This window comes from Hypanus sabinus, chromosome 15 (assembly GCF_030144855.1).
Source record: "Hypanus sabinus isolate sHypSab1 chromosome 15, sHypSab1.hap1, whole genome shotgun sequence".
Taxonomy (NCBI): Eukaryota; Metazoa; Chordata; class Chondrichthyes; order Myliobatiformes; family Dasyatidae; genus Hypanus; species Hypanus sabinus.
In genome coordinates, this window is record NC_082720.1 from 80,792 (window position 1) to 102,148 (window position 21,357).

General features: G+C 41.5%; 1 protein-coding gene and 1 pseudogene across 6 annotated transcripts in view; one reads left to right on the forward strand and one right to left on the reverse strand.

Moving 5' to 3' along the window:
• Window positions 1–9,926: 9,926 nt before the first annotated feature.
• uimc1 (ubiquitin interaction motif containing 1) overlaps window positions 9,927–21,357 on the forward strand; it is a 99,618-nt gene continuing 88,187 nt past the window's right edge. For all 6 annotated transcript variants that reach the window (XM_059989957.1, XM_059989958.1, XM_059989955.1 and 3 more), the window contains exons 1-2: window positions 9,927–10,382; window positions 14,621–14,673. In XM_059989957.1, the coding sequence (XP_059845940.1) occupies window positions 9,972–10,382; window positions 14,621–14,673 (464 nt within the window). In that variant the 5' untranslated portion in view covers window positions 9,927–9,971. The remainder of the gene's footprint in view (window positions 10,383–14,620; window positions 14,674–21,357) is intronic.
• On the reverse strand, window positions 17,768–19,657 carry LOC132405718 (AP-1 complex subunit beta-1-like; annotated as a pseudogene).

Below are 21,357 nucleotides of genomic sequence, written 5' to 3' on the forward strand. Positions count from 1 at the left end.
TCAACCTTTTCGTTGCTCTTTTCTGCTTATTTCCCTGGAACCTTTTCTCTCCCACATTATTCTATATCTGGGAGAAAACTGGAGTATCCAGGGAAACCCACCTGTTTTGAGGCAGATATTTCAGATAAAAACAACAGCACATACGCACCAACATTAATCATCTGCTCATGAGTGCATGTACAAGTATATCATAACACCACCCAGTTGCACAGAGAACCAGTAAACTCCACACACACAGCACTGGAGGTCATGTTAAGCCTGAGCCACTGAAAATATGAGGCAGCAGCTCTATATTTTGTTTAAAACCTCAGCTACAAAAACTGTTACTCACTAGGACTGCCGGAGCACACTGGAGCACCACACCACTCCGGCACCTCTGTAAAAAAAAAATCAAAATAAACAAGCGGGGAATTTAAAAGCACCTGCATATTAAATAGGGAGAATTTTACAGAAGTGGGGGTTGGGGAGAGGGGGTGGTGGCTGGTGGGGAAAATACCACTAATAACATTAGGATATTTGATCATTTTTGGTGAAATTCCTCCTGGCTCGACCTGTTGTCCCAGCATACCCTGCTGTAGCCTCCTGCCATTTCACAGATGCTCAGTCTCTCTCCAGCACTCGTTGTTTGAGCATTGTTCACTGAGAAAATAAAAATCTTAGATCTTTTGAAAAGTAGCATGTCGCTTGCCGAAGTGGGCCTTAAGGCTGGTAGAATGAATTGTAGAATAAAGTAGAAAGAAGCTGAGATTCGTGGAAGTGTAACCCTACAATGGCAAAAATCGTCTCTCTGGTTCACGATAAAGTGCTTGCAAAGACTGAGAAAGCATTAAGTGTGTGGCTAGAGGACATGCTACAGAAGCATATTCTTGTGATGGCAAAATTATGCATGAAAAAACAGTTAGCTTCTATGAGGGGGTTGAGGAGAGCGCGAGGAAGGAGTTTAAGGCTAGTAAGGGGTGGCTGGCTGTCTACGTAAAGTGCTACAGCCTCAAGAACTTAAAGATCATGAGAGAATTGGCATTGGCTGATGCTGAGGCAGCATCAGCATTCCCAGAAGAGCTCAAGAAACTCTTGTCATTATTCCCTAAACAATACAACATAACAACTATTTACATAGCATTTATATTGTATTAGGTATTATAAGTGTTACGGTCCAGCAACAATGAACACATGATTGAGACAGGTTTTTTATAACAAAACATTTATTAAACACTGCTAAAAAAAAACCCAAAAGTAAACAAACGACTAACTTAACCGGAAGTCAGCTGCGATGCGGCAGCTCAAATAGTCCTTAAAGTGAGAAATGCGAACTCAATTCTTTAAAACAGTATTTCCAAAAGTCCAAAATGATTTACAGTCAGTTAAAGGAGAGACTTTCCTTGAAGTAAATCCTCTTTTATGGTGTTACTGCTGATCCCAACCGAAGTATGCTTTGCCGAGGGATTTACGATTGAAGAAAATAAAACAGCTTAAAGGCACTGACCTTTACTTGGCGAAACTCTGCATCCAACTCTCTGCTCTTTTTGGCAAAACAGGAGTTAACATAGACACAGGTTACTAATTCCATGTGCGAAGATTAAATAAAGGTCAAACCTGCTTCACAGCCAAAATCAACTTTCTTCGATCTTTCAGCTTCCCGAACTTCGACGAATATTCACACTCTGACTAGATTTTAACTGGCAGTATAGTAGCAAAACTGCCGGCAATAACCTTTGAGACTTAAAACAGAAGGTAGAACTACACTTTTAAATGAAACTGCGTCATGACATCAAAATATGCAGCAACATGAAGTCACAGGCGAATTCAGCCACAAACTGCCCACGTCACAGGGTGGGATTCTCCTTTCATACCCTGTTGGGAAAAAACTATCACATGACCTCTCACTGGTGGGTAAATGATGCACTCCACCATCACAAGACCATTATGTCCAGCATAGCCTCAATTACATCATGGTCACATGACAGGTATGAGATACCCACGGGTATGTAACACCTCCCTCCAAAAAAAAGTTTAATCTGACAAGAACAAAATTTTACCAATTAACTATTTATAAGAGAAGAAATACAAGTATGTAAAATTTACAATGTACACAGTATACATAGTATTATCATATAGCATCTTACAACTTACTATATAGTAGGAGTGTTACAAATGTTAGAAAATATCACTCCATAAAAGAAATTATATTGTACATTCAACATCGAGATTGACAATCAGCAATCACATTATCCTTACCTTTAATATTTATTAAAATATTGTACTCTTGTAACATTAAACTCCAATTTAATAACCTTCTATTTTTGTTTTTCATCTTACTCAGAAACACTAAAGGATTATGATCAGTGTAGACGATAAGTAGTTTTTGAGTTGTACCAACATACATGTACAACAACATAAACAAGAGATAATTCCTTTTCTATTGTTGTATAGTTTCTTTGATGCTCATTAAATTTCTTAGAAAAGTAAGCTACTGGATGATCAACCTCATCACCCTCATTCCTTTGCATTAATACTGCTCCTGCAGCCTCATCACTAGCATCTACAGCTAATGAAAAAGGTTTTTCAAAGTCAGGTGCCTTGAGCACAGGTTGTTGACATATCATAGTTTTCAATTTTTCAAATGCTTCTTGACAAGGCACTGTCCACACAAACTTCTCATTCTTCTTCAAGAGGTTAGTTTATGGAAGGGCAACATCAGCAAAATTCTTACAAAATTTTCGGTAATATCCTATCATTCCCAGGAATCTTCTGAGAGTTTTTTTTCCCAGTTGGAGTGGGAATCTCTAAAATTGCCCAAACTTTTGCCTGAACAGGAGCTACCTTACCTTGACCCACAACATAACCAAGGTAAGTCCGAATTCACTTTTAGCCAATTTAATAGCTAACTTAGCTTCTGAAAGCCTTTCAAATAATTTCTCCACCACAGTAATGTGTGCTTGCCAAGTATCATTTCCTGTCACTAAATTGTCAATATAAGCATCTGTATTTTTCAATCCCTGAATCACAGAGTTAATCATCCGCTGAAAAGTACCTGGGGCATTCTTCATCCCAAATGGAAGAACATTATATTCATGTAACCCAGATGGAGTTACAAATGCAGAAATCTCTCTACCTCTATCTGTTAATGGAACACACCAATACCCCTTCAATAAATCAATCTTTGTAAGGAACTTTGCTTTTCCCACTTTATCTACAGAATCATCTACTCTAGGAATTGGATATGCATCTGTTTTCATTATAGCATTCACCTTTCTGTAATCCGTGCAAAACCTAATACTACCATCTGATTTTGACACCATAACACAAGGAGAACTCCAATTCGAGTTAGAAGGTCTAATAATATTATTCTCTAGCATATCTTTAATTTTCTTTCTCAGCAAGTTCACATTTTCCCATGTTCATCCTATATGGATGTTGTTTAATGGGTTTGGCATCTCCAACATCTACATCATGTGAAGCTACAGTGGTTCTACTAGGAATGTCTGGAAACAAATCCTTATATTTAAAAATTAATTGCTTCATCTGTTGCTTCTGTTCTGGCTGTAAATGTGCTAATTTCTCATCAATATTTTCCAGAATGGTTGAGTTTGGTAACCCGACAGAAACAATGTTGGGTTTAGAATGAGTTTCAGATGAATCATCTATTATGCTCCTAGTAAGATCAAACTCATTATCATTAAGGCACCTTGCGATTCTGGATGGTATGCAGACAAAGTGATTTGCTTAGCTCCCAATTTATAAACTATCTGTTGAAACAATCCAGACATAAAATTACTGCCTTGATCAGATTGTATTTCCTTAGGCAACCCAAAATAAGTAAAGAATTTTATAAGAACCTTCATTATAGTTTTAGCTGTTATATTCCTAAGTGGTACTGCCTCTGGAAACCTAGACGCAGTGCACATGATAGTCAGCAAGTACTGATAAACAGTTTTTGTTTTTGGCAATGGACCTACACAATCTATAATTATTTTAGAAATGGTTCACCAAATGCTGGAATAGGTTGCAATGGAGCCACTTGTGTAACTTGATTTGGTTTACCCACGATTAGACAAGTATGGCATGTTCTGCAAAACATTGCCACATCTTTTCTTAAACCAGGCCAGTAAAAATGTTTTAAAATCTTATCCACATTTTTCCTTACGCCTTGATGTCCACCCAAGGGCACACTATGAGCTAAAGTTAAAATCTCATTTTGATAAACTTCAGGAACAACTACTTGGTAAACAATATTCCATTCATCACTTGCAGGAATTGTAGGCAATCTCCACTTCCTCATCAGTACACCTTTCTCAAGATAATATCCTACTGGCACCTTATCAATTTCACTATCCAGTAGAGCTTGTTCTTTTAATTTAATAATCTCAGGGTCTCTACTCTGCTCTGCTACCATCTCCTTCCTGGACAGAGACAAATCTTCATGGTCAGACTTACTCCAAGAATCTTGTTCAAACAATGAAGGTAAGAAAGATTCTGACACATCCTCAAAACTCGAATCCTGAGTTGAACAGTCATGAGTAACAACCTCATTCTGCACATCAATCTTCTTAGCCATAGCTTGAGTTATAACACAGGAAGAATCTGTGTTAGAATCCATCCGTGGTTCCTCTGACTTTATTGTCAAATGCACTTCAGGAAAAACTTGTCCACCTGCCAAGTCAATACCTAACAATAAAGAAATATTCTTTACAGGTAAGCTAGGTTGTAGTCCTACTTTAACAAGTGCTGTAACTAACCCTGACTTTAAATTCACTTTTTGCAAATGTACAGGCATAAAGGCACTCCCAACACCTTGTATATAATTTACCTCACCAGTGTCAGACTTCATTAAACTTTAACACACTGTCTAACATCAGTGATTGAGAAGCTCCAGTATTCCTAATGATTTTTATTGGCACTGGAGAGGATCCCTCTTTCAAGGATACAAATCCTTCAGTCATAAAATGATCATATCCCTTTTTAACTTCGCCAGACTCTAACAAAACCTCATTTGTGTTTATCAAACCCTGTGGGTTGCACACAAGCATATGGGGCTGCTTCCTTTTCTTTCTTTTTCAATCGGAAACAGTTAGCTATTACGTGACCAGGTTTCTTACAGTAATTACAAATGGGACCAAACTGTCTTTCCTTCACAGGTTTTCCTTCCTCCTTACCTTTCTCACTAACTTCTGATTTAATCTCCGGCTTACCTTGAGTCTCTGTGTCATTTTTCCTTTTAAAAGTTCTGCCCTGAGGAAATTTATTCTCATGGATTAAAGCATACTCATCAGCTATTCAACAGGGATGCTTCTTTTAAATTCCTCCATTAAAATCAGCTCTTTCAATTTATTATAGTCCCCATTTATATTAGGGTTAGGGTTACATTAGATGGAAACCCATCTCTCAAAACACACAGCTTTATCGTAGGCAAATTCCACATAAGTTTTTTCCATAGATTTCTTCAAATTTCTGAATCTTTCTCTATACGCTTCTGGGACTAACTCGTACACCATCAATACTTGGATTTTCACAATATCATAATCAAGTGCTTGCTCAGCAGTTAAAACTGTATAAACTTGTTGTGCTTTGCCTTTAATTACACTCTGTAACAACACTGACCATTTCTCTTTCGGCCTCTCTGAAATCAGAGCAATTGTTTCAAAATATTGAAAATATTTCTCTACTTCTGTTTCACTAAATGGAGGGACCAATTTAATTTCCTGACTAACAACAAATGTTTTTCTAGAACCAGGAGACTGACTCTCAGACTTTAATTCCACCATCTTAAGTTCAAATTCCCTCTGTTTATCCTCAGCTTCTAACCTAGGTAATTCCAAGTTAGCTTCCAACTGTTTCTTTTTATTTTCACCTTCTAATCGACTTAGTTCCAAGTTAGCTCGCAATTCCTTCTGTTTTAATTCAGCCTCTGTTCTAAGCTTTTCTAAGGCTACCTGTACCAAATGTAACTGAATCACTGCTTTACTCACAGGAAACCAATCTAAAACTGATACATCAAACACACGTGAATCTATATAATGTGTTCTGTGATTTTTCTCTGAATTACAGGCTTTGTTGTATCTTTCAAAATACCTTTAAGTTCCAACCTGCTAGCAATCTCTAATACATCATTTTTTTTTCGCCTTTGCTAATAACTCCGTGTCTGGCGAAGCCAGAAAGTCATCAATATTCATTGTTGCCAAATACCACTCACAAGCCAATCAAGCAAAAGAATCCGGTATTCCCCTTTTCCAAAACACCGATCAAAAATTAAACAAGCATTTAAACTCAAAAATAGATTCATCCTGGACGAGCCCCCAAATGTTACAGTCCGGCAACAATGAACATATGATTGAGACAGGTTTTTTATAACAAATAAAACATTTATTAAACACTGCTAAAAAAAACCCAAAAGTAAACAAAACACCAACTTAACCGGAAGTCAGCTGCGATACGGCAGCTCGAACAGTCCTTAAAGTGAGAAATGTGAACTCAGTTCTTTAAAATAGTATTGCCAAGAGTCCAAAATGATTTACAGTCAGTTAAAGGAGTGACTTTCCTTGAATTAAATCCTCTTTCATGACGTTACTGCTGATGCTTTGCCGAGGGATTTACAATTGAAGAAAATAAAACGGCTTAAAGGCACTGACCTTTCCTTGGCGAAACTCTGCATCCAACTCTCAGATTCAGTTTATTGTCATTTAGAAACCACAAATGCAATGCAGTTAAAAAATGAGACAATGTTCCTCCAGAATGATATCACAAAAGCACATGACAAAACAGACTACACCAGAAAATCCACATAACGTTTGGCAATCCCCAATCCAGAGTCCGGAAAGGTTGCTGCATATTAATATCGCGCTACCATCTTAGCACGTTCCCTGGAAAGGAGCTCCAATCCCACTAGATAAACAAGACCAAAAACTAAAGCTACAAGACCTGCACAAAACCACATAATTACAACAAAAAGTTACAACAGTGCAAACAATAGCATAATTGATAAAAAAAAAACAGACCATGGGCACAGTAAAAATAGTCCAAAGATGTTAAAAGACTATAAGTTTGAAAGAAACCACCATACATTTTTTACAAGTCCTCAGGGTCCCAATTGACTTGTCATCCCACGCAGGCGGCAGAAGGGAATACCCCCACTATGGACTTACATGGCGCCGCCCAACTCAGCCTCACAGATGCAGCGCACAGTGAATGCTCCATCAAACCCAGCCACGCAGACGCAGCACACACTGAAAGCGACCTGACCGCAGTGGACTCCGAGTCCGTCGAGCCTCTGAACCTCTGACCATCCCCTCCGGCACAGCTTCTCCGAGCACCATCCTCTGCCGAGCGTATTAAGATGCCCCCGCCAACGGCCATCGGCAACACAACCCCGAGGACTGGGGGCCTGTTCTTCCCAGCAGAGACCCGGACCTCACAGCCGCAGCAGCAATGAAGAAGGCCTTCCTGGAGATTTCCAGATGGTCCTCCATGCTCCCACGTCCTTTTTTCATCCGATTATGAATGCGCACGACAATCCAGTTCACAAATAACAGATAATCAGCTCCAGAGTGGCTGCTGCAAGCTGCGTCACGCTGCCATCTTGGATCAGAGCATACTCTTTGCTCTTTTTTGGCAAAACAGGAGTTAACACGGACACAGGTTACTAATTCCTCGTGCGAAGATTAAATAAAGGTTGAACCTGCTTCACAGCCAAAATCAACTTTCTTCGATCTTTCAGCTTCCCGAACTTCGACGAATCTTCACTCTCCGAATAGATTTTAACTGGCAGTATTGTAGCAAAACTGCCGGCAATAACCTTTGAGACTTAAAACAGAAAGTGAAACTCCACTTTTAAATGAAACTGCGTCATAACATCAAAATACGCAGCAACATGGAGTCACAGGTGAATTCAGCCACTAACTGTCCACGTCACAGGGTGGGGTTCTCCTTTCATACCCTGTTGGAAAAAAACTATCATATGACCTCTCACTGGTGGGAAAATGATTTCACTCCCCCATCACAAGACCATTATCTCATGTCCAGCATAGCCTCAATTACATCATGGTCACGTGACAGATACGAGATACCCACAGGTATGTAACATAAGTAATCTAGAGATGATTTACAGGAGGATGTGTGTAGGTTATATGCAAATCTCCCACAGATACTTAAGGACGACTGTACACAAGTGTCAGCATTTTTCCACTCTTTTCAATGGGTACCATTGGATTCCAGGTAGGAGCTATATTAAGCAAGGAATGAACTTCGAAACCAAAGGTTAAAAGTCGAAAATAATACTAACTCATTTCGAACAGTTTCAGCAGTGTGGCAAAACTATGAAGCACTGTGTTTTCATTTTGAAAAAGCAATGAAGGATGAAACAAGATCTGGGAGTGACAGAAAAACTTATGAAAATCTGTTGAAAAGACATGTTGCATGAACTTGGTTTACTGTCAGAGTGTTTACAGAAACTCACTACTATGATTGTTTATGCAGACAAACTGATCCAACGGAGCATAAGATCACTGCATGGACTGAAAGAGCAACCTGGTACAAAATCTCTGGAACCCTAACCCTAATGCAAGGCAATTGAAAAGGGGAAATTTAGAGAAATAACCTTAACAAGCAACAACAAAATTATCTCCATTAATTATCTACAGTTTCTTACTAGTCTTATAAACAATTTGCAGCACCGTATGTTCACGGCAACATCCTTGAAAAGTTCTCAAACTTCTAAACCTCAAACTATGTATAAATCCCTGCTAGATGAAATGTGTGTCCTTGATAAAGATAACTGGCCTGCTGAAATACCAGCTAATTATGGAGAAGTTGTAATATCATCTCTCTGTAAGACGTTTAAGCTTTCTTCTTCCTCTGTAATAAATGCCTTCAGAAATTATGTGGAGGATCGTGGACAGCACATCCCCCAAGATTTATGCTCATTACTGAGCTGTTCACGTTATTCCTATTAGTACTGCTGAAATGTGAGAGAGGATTCAGTCACATGAACTTGATAATAACAACACGCTGAAGAATTCTCATAAATCATGTATCAGCACTTATGCCTGTTAAAGTACACAGACCTCCTCTAGTTCAGTGGAATCCTGAGCCGTATGTCACATCATTGCTGCGGTACCACAGATCAGCAGATGACACCAGGACAAGTGTTGCTTCAGACCCGCAAACACATATTATGCCTGACCCTTTGTGGAAATTATTGTGAAACTTCTCATTGGTGGCATTTGGTAAGTAGATAATTACTTTTAAATTGGTGAAATACATGATTATCGTTTTCTTCTTTACTTGCTTGATAATTATATTTTATGATAATTAGTGAATGCAACCGTGCAATACTTCGTCATATTATTAAATTAAGTATTATATGATTTATTGTTATACACTATTGTTATACACCAGTTATACACTGAAATGTAGTGATAGGCTATAATCTTGTTAATGTCTTAACTATCACTATATTTCTGTGGAGCTCTGGAATTCATATATTTCCTTCATCCTGGTTTAGTGCTTGACATTTTAAGAAGCCCTATTCATATATAAAAATGTTACACCCGATTTGTGTGCCTGCTCATTACATGAATGGGGCAAGGAAGTTGCCCAGTACATGAAATTATGAGAGGGAGGGGGAGAGAGAGAGAGAGAATGAATGAATATAGGAAATGGCAAGCATTTTGTCAGTTCTGGCACCTAAAAGATTGACAATCGATATCTTCACCGTCTGGCCCTGAGTGACGGACACCTCCCAGCGCGCCCATCACGCTCGTGTCCGCACGCAATACGCGCACCCGCACGTTCAGTGTACGTGCCGCGTCGGTGCGCCCATCACGCTCGTGTCCGCACGCAATACGCGCACCCGCACCCGCACGTTCAGTGTACGTGCCGCGTCGGCGCGCCCATTACGCTCGTGTCCGCACGCAATACGCGCACCCGCACGTTCAGTGTACGTGCCGCGTCGGCGCGCCCAGTGAGAAGTTTCAGTGATGGGTTCCCCGTCCAAGAGGCGTCTGGCGCCCACTGGGGAACCGGGGCACAGGAGCTGCCTGAGACCGAAACTTGGGGCCCAGAGGCTGGGTGCTGGGCCGCCCTCATCGCCGGACTGCCGGGATGGACTGGTTCACTACTTCTGGGGCATCCCCTTTTGCCCCAGCGGCCTGCAGCCCGACCAGTACACCGGCGTCATCGTGTGCCAGCTCCAGGCCTATGAGCGTTGTTTGAAGCTGGCGCAGAGCCGCTTGCTGCGCAAGGCCCAGTTCGGGCCGCCGGTGTTGCCGCAGCCGGAACCCCAGCAGGGAGAAGAGCCGGCTAGAAGGAACTGGCAGGCAGATAGATCAAAGGCGGCGGAGCTGAGCCGGGAGAGTGAGCGGCTGGACGCGACCGACAATCAGCCGCAGGTAATTGAGTGAGGGTGTGAGGTCCAGTGCCAGACCCGAGGAGTAGTCAGCATCCCCAGTGCTGGAGGGAGAATGCTGACCATGGAAATCGTGCCAACATCAATACAACCAACCAAGCTATTTTCTTTTGTTCCAGAATCTATGTAGCTGTCCAATAACCTTTCAAATGTCGACCTACCAGCCTCAACCACTTCCTCTGGCAGTCCATTATACAGATTGACCATCCTCTGTGAGAAAGGGTTCCTAGTAAATCTCTTCCCTCCAGCTCTAGTTCGTGATTCCCTAATCCTGGGTAAAAGACTGCATTCACCCCTCTTGATTTTGTATACCTCTGGAAGATGACCCTAGTTTCCCTGTGCTCAAGTCCCACGAGTCCCAGCAATATCTTTGAGAATCTCTTCTGCACTCTTTCCAGCTTAATAGCATCTTCAGGATAGCACAGTGACCAAAACTGAATACAGTGTTCCAAACGCGGCTCCATGCATGTCTTGTACAGCTGCAGCATAACATCTTAATTATTTTACTTAATGCCCTGACTGAAGGCATTGAAAACATTTTTTACCAACTTATCTACCTGGGATGCCACTTTCAAAGGAAGCATACTCTTAGATCCTTCTGTTCAGCAGTTCCTGGGGCTAACAATTTCCTTCCTGTTGCCTTCCTCCTTAAAGAGTGGAGTGATATTTAAAAATTTCCAGTCCTCTGGCACCATGCCAGAGTCCAATAGTTTTTGAAAGATCATTCCAAAATAATTTTGGAAAGACAGTCTCTACTGCTACCTCTTTCAGAATCCTACGGTGCAGTTCATTTGGTCTGCGTGACTTATGTACCCTTAGGTCTTACAGCTTTTTGAACACCTTCTCTCTTGTAACTGCACTCATTTCACTTCCCTCACACCCTTCAACATCTGGCACACTGTTTGTGTCTTCCACTGTGAAGACTGTTGCAAAATATTCATTTAGTTCATCTGCCATCTCCTTGGCTTCTTATGATTTCTCTGGCCTCATTTTCTAGTGGTCCTAAATCCACTCTAATCACTCTCTTATTTTTTACATTCATGAAAAAGCCTTTCCAATCCAGCCATTGATATTGTTTGCTGGCTTGCTTTCATATTTCATCTTTCCCTCCTAATGATCCTTTAGTTGCTCTCTGTAGGGTTTTAAAAGCTTCCCAATTTTGCTTTGTTGCATGCCCTCTCTTTTGCTCTGACATCCCTTGTTAGCCACAGTTGTTCTATTTTGCTGTTTGAGTATTTCTTCATTTTTCAAATACATCAATCGTGCACCTTACTCAATTTTCCCAGAAACTCTTGCCATTGCTGCTCTGTTGTCATCACTGCCAGCATTTCCTTCCAATTTAATTTGGCCAACTCCTCTCTCATACCACTTTAATTTTTCCACTGAAATACTGCTACATCAAACATTACTTTCTCCCTATCAAATTTCAAGTTGAGCTTAATTATATTATGATCACTGTCTCCCAAGGGTTCTTTTACCTTAAGCTCTCTAATCACCTCTGGTTCATTACATAACACCCAATCCAATATAGCTGATTCCCCAGTAGGCTCAATGACAAACTGCTCTAAAAAGCCATCTGGTATGCATTCAACAAACTCCAGATCCATTTCCAACCTGATTTTCCCAATTGATCTGCATGTTGAAATCTCCTGACTATCATAACATTGCCCTTTTGGCATGCCAGCTACTGTTGGGAGGCCTGTATATAACTGCCATCAGGGTCCTTTTACCCTAGCAGTTTCTTAACTCAACCACAAGGATTCATCATCATCTGATCCTGAATCACATCTTTCTACTGATTTGATGCCATTCTTTACCAGCAAAGCCACACCACCCCCTCTGCCTACCTTCCTCTCCCTCCGATACAACGTGTAACCTTGGACATTTAGTTCCCAAGTATAACCATTCTTCAGCAACGATTCAGTGATGACCACTAATATCTACCTGACAATATATAATGGTGGAACATGATCATCCACCTTATTTCTTATACTCGTGTGCATTCAGATATAACACTTTGATACTGTATTTGCTACCCTTTTTGATTCTGCATCCCTAATGCACTGATACTCAGCCTGCTGGCTGCAATTATGTCCTATCATCTGCCTGCTCTTCTTGACAGTCTGACTGCACGCTGTTCCTTCACTTTGTTCCCACACCCCTGCCAAATTAGTTTAACAGCTCTAACAAACCTGCCCGTGAGAATATTGGTTTCACTCAGGTTCAGATGCAACCCGTCACTTTTGAACAGATCATACCTTCCCCAGAAGAGATCCCAATGATCCAAGAATCTGAAACCCTCCTCCCTGCACAGCTTCTCAGCCACACATTAATCTGCCAAATCATTCTGTTTCTGCCCTCACTGGCACGAGGCAGAGGCAGCAATCCAGAACTTCCCTTGTCAGCCATGGTTGTCTACTTTTGCCTTTTGAGAACTTCAATGGGACATCTCTATTCTGCACCTTGCGACGATTCCCAGAAATTTCAGCCACCTCTGTTCTGTAGTCATCCCTTCTAGAGTGCCCTCCAATCCACCTGGGCAAGCTCTTCTCTCATGCTTCTGTAATTCCCTTTATTTCATTGTGATACTGATGCATGTAACTTGTGCTTCTCCCTCTCAAATTGCAGTATGAATTCAATCATATTATGATCACTGCCTCCTAAGGGTTCTTACACAACACCCAATCTATGATTTTCTTTTCCCCAAAAGCCATCTTGACCAACCTGACTTTCCCAATCCCCTTGCATATTAAAGTCTCCCATTTCAATCCCCTTTCCAGCTCGCTTTGAAATCTCAACCCCACATTTTGGCTACTATTTGGAGGTCTGTATATGATTCTCATAATGGTTTTTTACCCTTGTAGTTTCTTAACTGCACCCAGAAGGTTTGACTTTCTCTGACCCTATGTCACCTCTTTCTGAAGTTGTAATTCCATCTTTTACCAATAGAGCCACACCACTGCCTATGCCTTCCTGCCTGTACTTTTGATACAATGTACATCCTTTGACTTCCTTTGGCTTTCAGCTATGACTTTCTTTCAGCCACAATGTCATACTGGCCAATCTGTAATTGCGCCATGAGTTCAACCGTCTTATTCTGAATGCTACACCCATTTAAATACAGCACCTTCAGCCCTGCATTCTTTGCCCTTTTGAATTTTGCCTTTATGGTTAAAGTTAACACTTTGCTCTGTCTGCAGTTGTTCTCAACTGACTTGTCTTTCCTTACATTCATACTACATGTTACATCATCTGCTTTATCTGCCACATCATTCTATTCCTGTCCTCACTGTCATGTGGCATAGACATCAATCCCAAGAATACTGCCCTTGAGGTCTTGCTTCTCAGCTTCCTTCCTAACTCCCTGTATTCTGATTTCAGGACCTCCTCCCTTTATTTACCTATATTGTTGTTACCAATATGTACCACAACTTCTGGCTGCTCTCCCTCCCTTTTCAGGATATCGTGGACATGTTCAGAAACATCATGGACTCTGAAAGATGGGAGGCAAACTACCATTCGTGTTTCCTTTTTGTATCCATGGAATTGTTTATCTGTCCCCCAACTATCAACCTTGAAAGCATATCTTCTACCCCAGATAAAAAAAAATCTGTCTGTGTACCCCATCTGTTTACATAATTTAAAAAATCCTTGTCAGATCTTCCCTCAGCCTCCATGGTGTAGGAAGAACAATCCAATTTTTTCCCTTGAGGCTCATACTCTCTAATTTAGGTAGCATCCTGCTAAACTTTGCATGCTCACTAGTCTCCACATCTTTCCTACAAAGGTGCAGCCAGAACTGCATACAAGTGTGCTCTGAATAAAAGTTGTTATAGCTGCAGCGTGTCTTCCTTACTTCACCTACCTACTTTTTAATACAATTGTAACATGATTTTTCATCTTCTGTGCATTCTGAGGAGATGGAAGGGAGATCAGAAAGTGGAAATGGAAGCAGGGAAAAAAGATAATGTCTGAACTGGTCCTGAGGTGGGAAGACAGTTGAGGGAAGTGAGATAGAGGGGTAGAGATGAGATGTTGGGTCTGTCATAAAAGGAATTGAGACTAGTGGTGATGGGGACAAGGACTTGACTGACAGAAAGAATGGAGACAATGTGTGAGAATTTGGGTGTTTAAAAAGAGTCCTGTTCAGCTATTCTGTTGGAGCATTCTTTACCACCACATGTACTCTTTCTGCATTGGGTTTTTTATTTTCATTTTCAGACTTCAAATGTTTGTGCTGAAGAAATCCCAGAGGATGAAGGAGGACAGAACAGGTACAAGGAGAAAACTGCTTAATTACAGGGATTGGCTTTGTCGATCATTATTGCATAATTAGTAAAACTGTGGATGTACCGTTGGAACCAATTCAAACCACTCCATTGGTCAGGACTTCTGTGTATTGTATGGAATATCAGTCTGGTAATTATTGGTCGGATTATGTGGGATAGCTGTGTTTGTGCAGTCAGATTGTTGTGGTGGGTGTGTGTGTATAGTACAGCAGGCCTTTTGATCCACAACACCTGTAGCAGCCATGATGCCAATTTAAATTGAACAACGTGCCTGCACATGGTCTATATCTCTTCATTGAATGCTTATTGATGTGTCTGTTTAACTGCTTTTTAAATGTTACTTTTCTCTCCGGTTCTATCACAACCCCTGCCAGCACAACACATATACTGGCTGGGTAGCCTCCAACCTGATGGCATGAACATTGACTTCTCTAACTTTTGTTAATGACTTTCCTCCCCTTCTTACCCCATCCCTGATATATTTAGTTTTTTTTCCCCCTTTTTTTTCTCTCTTTCTGCCCATCACTCTTCCTGTTCTCCATCTCCCTCTGGTACTCCCCTCCCTCTTTCTTTCTCCCTAGGCCTCCTGTCCCATGATCCTTTCCCTTCTCCAGCTCTGTAACCCTTTTGCCAATCACCTTTCCGGCTCTCAGCTTCACCCCATCCCCTCCGGTCTTCTCCTATCATTTCACATTTTCCCCTCCCCCTCCTACTTTCAAATCTCTTACTACCTTTCCTTTCAGTTAGTCCTGACAAAGGGTCTCGGCCTGAAACGTCGGCAGTGCTTCTCCTTATAGATGCTGCCTGGCCTGCTGTGTTCCACCAGCATTTTGTGTGTGTTGCTTGAATTTCCAGCATCTGCAGATTTGTGAACTTCTACCATGATTTCTCCTAGTCTCTGAAACTCAGCAAAATCAATCCAAACTACTAATTCTCCATGAACTCCATGATCCTTAATCTTATGGATCGGTCTACCTTCTTGAAACTTTGCTGGTTCATGTGGACAACGTCGCCATCCTAACTTCATCAGTCATCTCAGACACCTCCTCCAAAATTTCAATCAAGTTTTAAGATGTGACCTGACCCACACAAAGCCACATTTGTCTATCCCTAATAATTCCATGCTTTTCTAGATTGTATCTCTAAGAATCTTCAAAAATTTCCCTACCACAGGTTTTGTCATTACTTTCTTGTTTTTCTTTTTAGCTTTTTTCAAAGGTGGCTTCTTTTTTTTTAGTTCTCTGGGACCTCACTTTAGCTAAAGTCTCCCATTTCAATCCCCTTTCCAGCTCTCTTTGAAATCTCAACTCCACATATTGGCTACTATTTGGAGGTCTATATATGATGTAGGCTGTGATGTGCTGCCTTCAGAAGGGAAAGAGTATAACAGTGCTGTGTGGTTATTCATGTTGAGTTAATGATGTCATGAGGTACAAGTGCAGAGAGAAACATAGGCAGATGTGTTTGACTGTACGCAAGCTGAGCATTTTGTTGGATACACACAGGCTTGTGTGTGCTTTTGTGTACACCACAGGTGTGTGTGCTTCAGAAGCAAGTGTCTGTGCGTGTATGTTCCACGAGAGAATGTATGTGCATGCATGTTTAGTGCAAATACACACTTCCTGTTTAAGATCAGACTGCTGAGGCAAGAACCAATTTACTAGTGGTTTTCAAAGCAAGAAATACAACTAAGTACTTTTTTAATAAAACTTTTTCGATAAAATATTATGGTAAATGATTACTGCAAACAATGAATAGGCAAGTGAAGGTGAGGCTGTCGAGGCTCAAAGCGTGCGGGTGCTAGGCAAAGTCGGAGTGATGTTGTGGCATGTTTGAAAAGTAGTGTGAGGTTGAGGCACATTTGAAACTGAGTTGGGCCGCTTGGTGTAGAGGAAAGTAGGAGTTTCAAGGACCATCCACCCAAACGTGGAGTGGCACAGTAGCATGGTGGTTAGCACAGTGCTTTACAGTACAAGTAACCAGGTTCAATTCCCACTGCTGCCTGTAAGGAGTTTGTACATGCTCCCTGTGACCATGTGGGTTTCCTCCCAGTCCAAAGACATACCGGTAGGTTAATTGGTCATTGTAACTTGTCTCGTGATTAGGGGGGGTTGCTGGGCGGTGTGGCTCGAAGGGCCAGGAGGGCCAACTCCACACTGTATCTCAGTCATTTAAAAAAAAGCGAGGTTTGATCGATCTGAGTGCCTGGCTGATGTGGAAAGATCAGGTCTGAGTTGAAACATGGTGATGGGCTCCAGGCCCAGAGCGTAAAGAGCAAGGAGCAATCCGATGTTTGGACATCCAGGGAGGGCGGGATCAGGAAGGCTTTAAAGCGAGGCCGCGAAGTTTGAATAAATCTCTTTTGCAACTGCCACTCACCGACTGCGTGTCGTTTATTGCAGCGCTGCATGTAACACACCGCTACAAGGTATTAATATTGAAGTAGTAAAATGGATTCAACAGTGGCTGGATTGGAGATGCCAGAGAGTAGTGGTGGATAACTGTTTGTCAGGTTGGAGGCCAGTGACTAGTGGTGTGCCTCAGGGATCTGTACTGGGTCCAATGTTGTTTGTCATATACATTAATGATCTGGATGATGGGGTGCTAAATTGGATTAGTAAGTATGCAGATGATACTAAGATAGGTGGCGTTGTGGATAATGAAATAGGTTTTCAAAGCTTGCAGAGAGATTTAGGCCAGTTAGAAGAGTGGGCTGAAAGATGGCAGATGGAGTTTAATGCTGATAAGTGTGAGGTGCTACATTTTGGTAGGAATAATCAAAATAGGACATACATGGTAAATGGTAGGGCATTGAGGAATGCAGTAGAACAGATTGATCTAGGAATAATGGTGCATAGTTCCCTGAAGGTGGAATCTCATGTGGATAGGGTGGTGAAGAAAGCTTTTGGTATGCTGGCCTTTATAAATCAGAGCATTGAGTATAGGAGTTGGGATGTAATGTTAAAATTGTACAAGGCATTGGTGAGGCCAAATTTGGAGTATTGTGTACAGTTCTGGTCACCAAATTATAGGAAAGATGTCAACAAAATAGAGAGAGTACAGAGGAGATTTACTAGAATGCTACCTGGGTTTCAGCACCTAAGTTACAGAGAAAGGTTGAACAAGTTAGGTCTTTATTCTTTGGAGCATAGGAGGTTGAGGGGGGACTTGATGGAGGTTTTTAAAATTATGAGGGGGATAGATAGAGTTGACTTGGATAGGCTTTTTCCATTGAGAGTAGGGGATATTCAAACAAGAGGACATGAGTTGAGATGGGGCAAAAGTTTAGGGGTAACACGAGGGGGAACTTCTTTACTCAGAGAGTGGTAACTGTGTGGAACGAGCTTCCAGTAGAAGTGGTAGAGGCAGGTTTGATATTGTCATTTAAAAAAAAATTGTATAGGTATATGGACAGGAAAGGAATGGAGGGTTATGGGCTGAGTGCAGGTCGGTGGGCCTAGGTGAGTGTAAAGGTTTGGCATGGACTACAAGGGCCGAGATGGCCTGTTTCCGTGCTGTAATTGTTATATGGTTTTTCTGCTAATATAACTTCCTTTGCTGTCACTGGATCTGCAGAAAGTAGATGCTGTATGTATAGCCACGGTCTTTCAAGTCAGGGTTGTCAGAATTCTGTCGCCAAGCTTAGAACTTGCTGCGCCAGCTCTTGTGTCTCAATCATTTTTTTAAAGAATAGTTTCATGGTAGCAGTTGAAAGTTGTAGTTGAACCTGTGTGCTCTCATCATGGAATCCTTCCAGTAAGCTCTCTAATAGCTCATCAGCATTGTCAGTTCTTTCTGCATACTCTCCAACTATCCGTATCATCGCTGCTCTTCTGGTTCATCCACTGTCCAGATTTTCAAAGTGTTGCAATAACCCTTTTATACTTGTTTGGGTATTTATGGAAGATGTCCTTTATTACTACAATAGCTTCTTGGATGACGTACTTTACTTTCGTCTGAATGAGGTCAAGTAGCATACTCATGCAGCATCCTGATTGCTCTACTTTAATTGCACAATCGTCCAATTGCACACACAGCCTTCTGTACATAGTCAACATCTACTTCAGTGGCATGCTCCTTCAATCCTGCCAAAACCTGTTCAACGTTGGCTTAAGAAACCAATTAAATCATAATATCCAGGTTTTCCAGTTTCACCTATATTGGATCATTGTATTTTACAAAGAAAACCTTCGTTTCATGCTTAAGAATCTCAAACCTTTTCCATATAATGACGCTGATACTCCGGAGGGCATCATATTGGAATTCTGGTTCTGCAGACAACAGCGTTACCAGTGGGGGAGCCAGTTTCTTCAACAAAGTGCCATAGTAATCCAAGTCCTTTGAAAACATTGCCTTGAATTTCATCAGAACCTCTACAGCCGACAGGACAATAGCTGAGTTGACGTGAAATAAACGTGGCGTCACACGCTCACAGATTCTTTGAGCTTCTTGGTCATCCTTTGGGCTATAATTAGTCAAGCAATCAAGGATAAATATCTGGCCCAATTCAGTACATTCATTTAAGGCTGTTAAAAGCTTGTTGATTGTCTAAAAATTGAGGTCTAACAAGTTGCTGTTTGGATGAGATTCTGCAATCTCCGACAGAGCAGCCATAACCTTTGCAATGACCATTGGATTAGAGTCAGATTTCAGGTCCTTTAGAGTGTCCAGAAATCCCTGATCTTATACCAGCTATGCATTGATGTCATGTAGCTTGACTACACAGACAGCAGCAGTTTTTCATACATAAGGGTCTTCATCCTTTAGACATTCTTGCAGGGGCTCACACAAATACTTAATTTTATTCACACCGATGCAGCCTATTGTTCCTATGGCCAGCACTCTGGTAAGTGGATTGGGATCTTCACAGTCCTTAGCAAAAGTGTTGACAGCCATAATTGCCATGTCAGGTTGGCTCTTTGCATAGTTCATTAGATAGAGGCTTCTTCAACTCCAAATTGTCTGCATACAGTTTACAACATCACGAAAGAGGGCACTGACATCTTTGCCAATTGTCATTGATACAATCACTTTCTTCACTGCTTTTCTTTTTCTCCGTCTTGTCACTGTTGAGTTCTGCTGTGAGTTCAAAGATTTCTCCTTTCTTGGTTGTTGTGAAATATTTAGAATCAGTCATGGTGAGTGTAGTCTTCTCCTTCGAGGTCCGAGTTTCCCTCGGTCCCAGTTCTTAATCAGGACAGTATCTCTAGGCTCAGTCAATGGGTAGTCACCTTTAGGCTGGGTTTTGTCCTCTCGATAGGCCTGTCGTACCTGTGAATGCAAGCTTTGGAGAATATTAATTTGCGTAAGTATTTTCCCATCTCCTCCCCCAAGGTATGCATATCTAATTTTGCAGGTAAACTCGGAAGAGCAGTAAACAAAGTCGGGGTTTCCATGGGATTGTCATAGGCTTCCGGTAGATAATTTCTGCAGGTGATAACCCTGTATTACTTGGTGGTGTGATTCTCATATGGAATAGGGCTAAGGGTAAAAGCTTCAGCTAGGTCAATCCAGTTTCTTGTGTAAGTTTGGCCAACTTATCTTTCAAAGTGTCATTGGCTCATTCCACTATGCCGGCTGCTTTTGGATGATGGGTGCAGTGGAGTTGCTGTTTTATAGCAAGTTCTTTACAGACTTCCTCATTTACTTCAGCAACAAAATATGCCCCATTGTCCGAGCTTATCATTTCTGGAAGTCCATAGCGAGGAATTATTTCTTCTAGCAATATTTTCACAACAGTCATAGTGGTATTATTAGTTGTAGGAACAGCTTCAATCCATCTGCTAAATACATCTACTATCACTAAGCAATACTTATAACAATGTACTCTAGGTAATTCTATGAAATCAAGTTGTAAACAAGGAAAAGGCCCACCAGGACAGGAGGTAGTTCTGGAAACACAAGGCATTCCCTTTCCAGCATTCGTTTTTACAAATTATGGATGCTTTGGCTCGTTTTTCAGCTGCTTGCTGGAGGTCAGGCTGCCACCAAGATTGTAATAATGTATTAACCATTCCCTCCTTGCCCAAGTGTGTACAATTATGTACATAATCTTATCAAAATGGGTAAGAACACAGAGAGAACACAGACCTCTCCTGCAGGGGTCACCCATAAATTGACCTGAGGTTCAAGATGACAACCCATTTGGGGCCATAGTTTGTGCTCTCCTTCAGGGGTGTCCCCCTGTTAGTTACGTTTTTCCCCCATATCTGGCACACCCGTTCTTAGATTTTGTCTAATAGCTTGCTGGGTTCCCGAGGGGACTAAAAGTGTAGGATTCAAGACTGTCTGTTTACCTGCTGCATCAGCCTGAGCATTGCCTTTTGAAACCTCATTAGATTCTCCAGTATGACTGCACATTTACCGAATGTCCCTTCTTCACCTCCGACTCCTTCCAGTATCGGAGTTGGCCTGCGGCCAAGTCTTTCCAGTCTCCCTCAGTGCTGGAGGCTTGTTTTGTCAGGATGTAGGCAAGGAACCCTAGGCTCTTTGGCTTGAATCCAGGGCAAACCCTAACGGTGGTATGGGGAACCAGCAGTCCTGTCTGTTGCCAAAGAAAACCTGGAACATCAGCCAGTAATGCAGTACCCTCTCTTCCTTTAACCTCTCCAATCACCGTGACTGGGAACTTCAGCCCCTGAAAGGGTGCATAATATTGTCTTTCCTCAG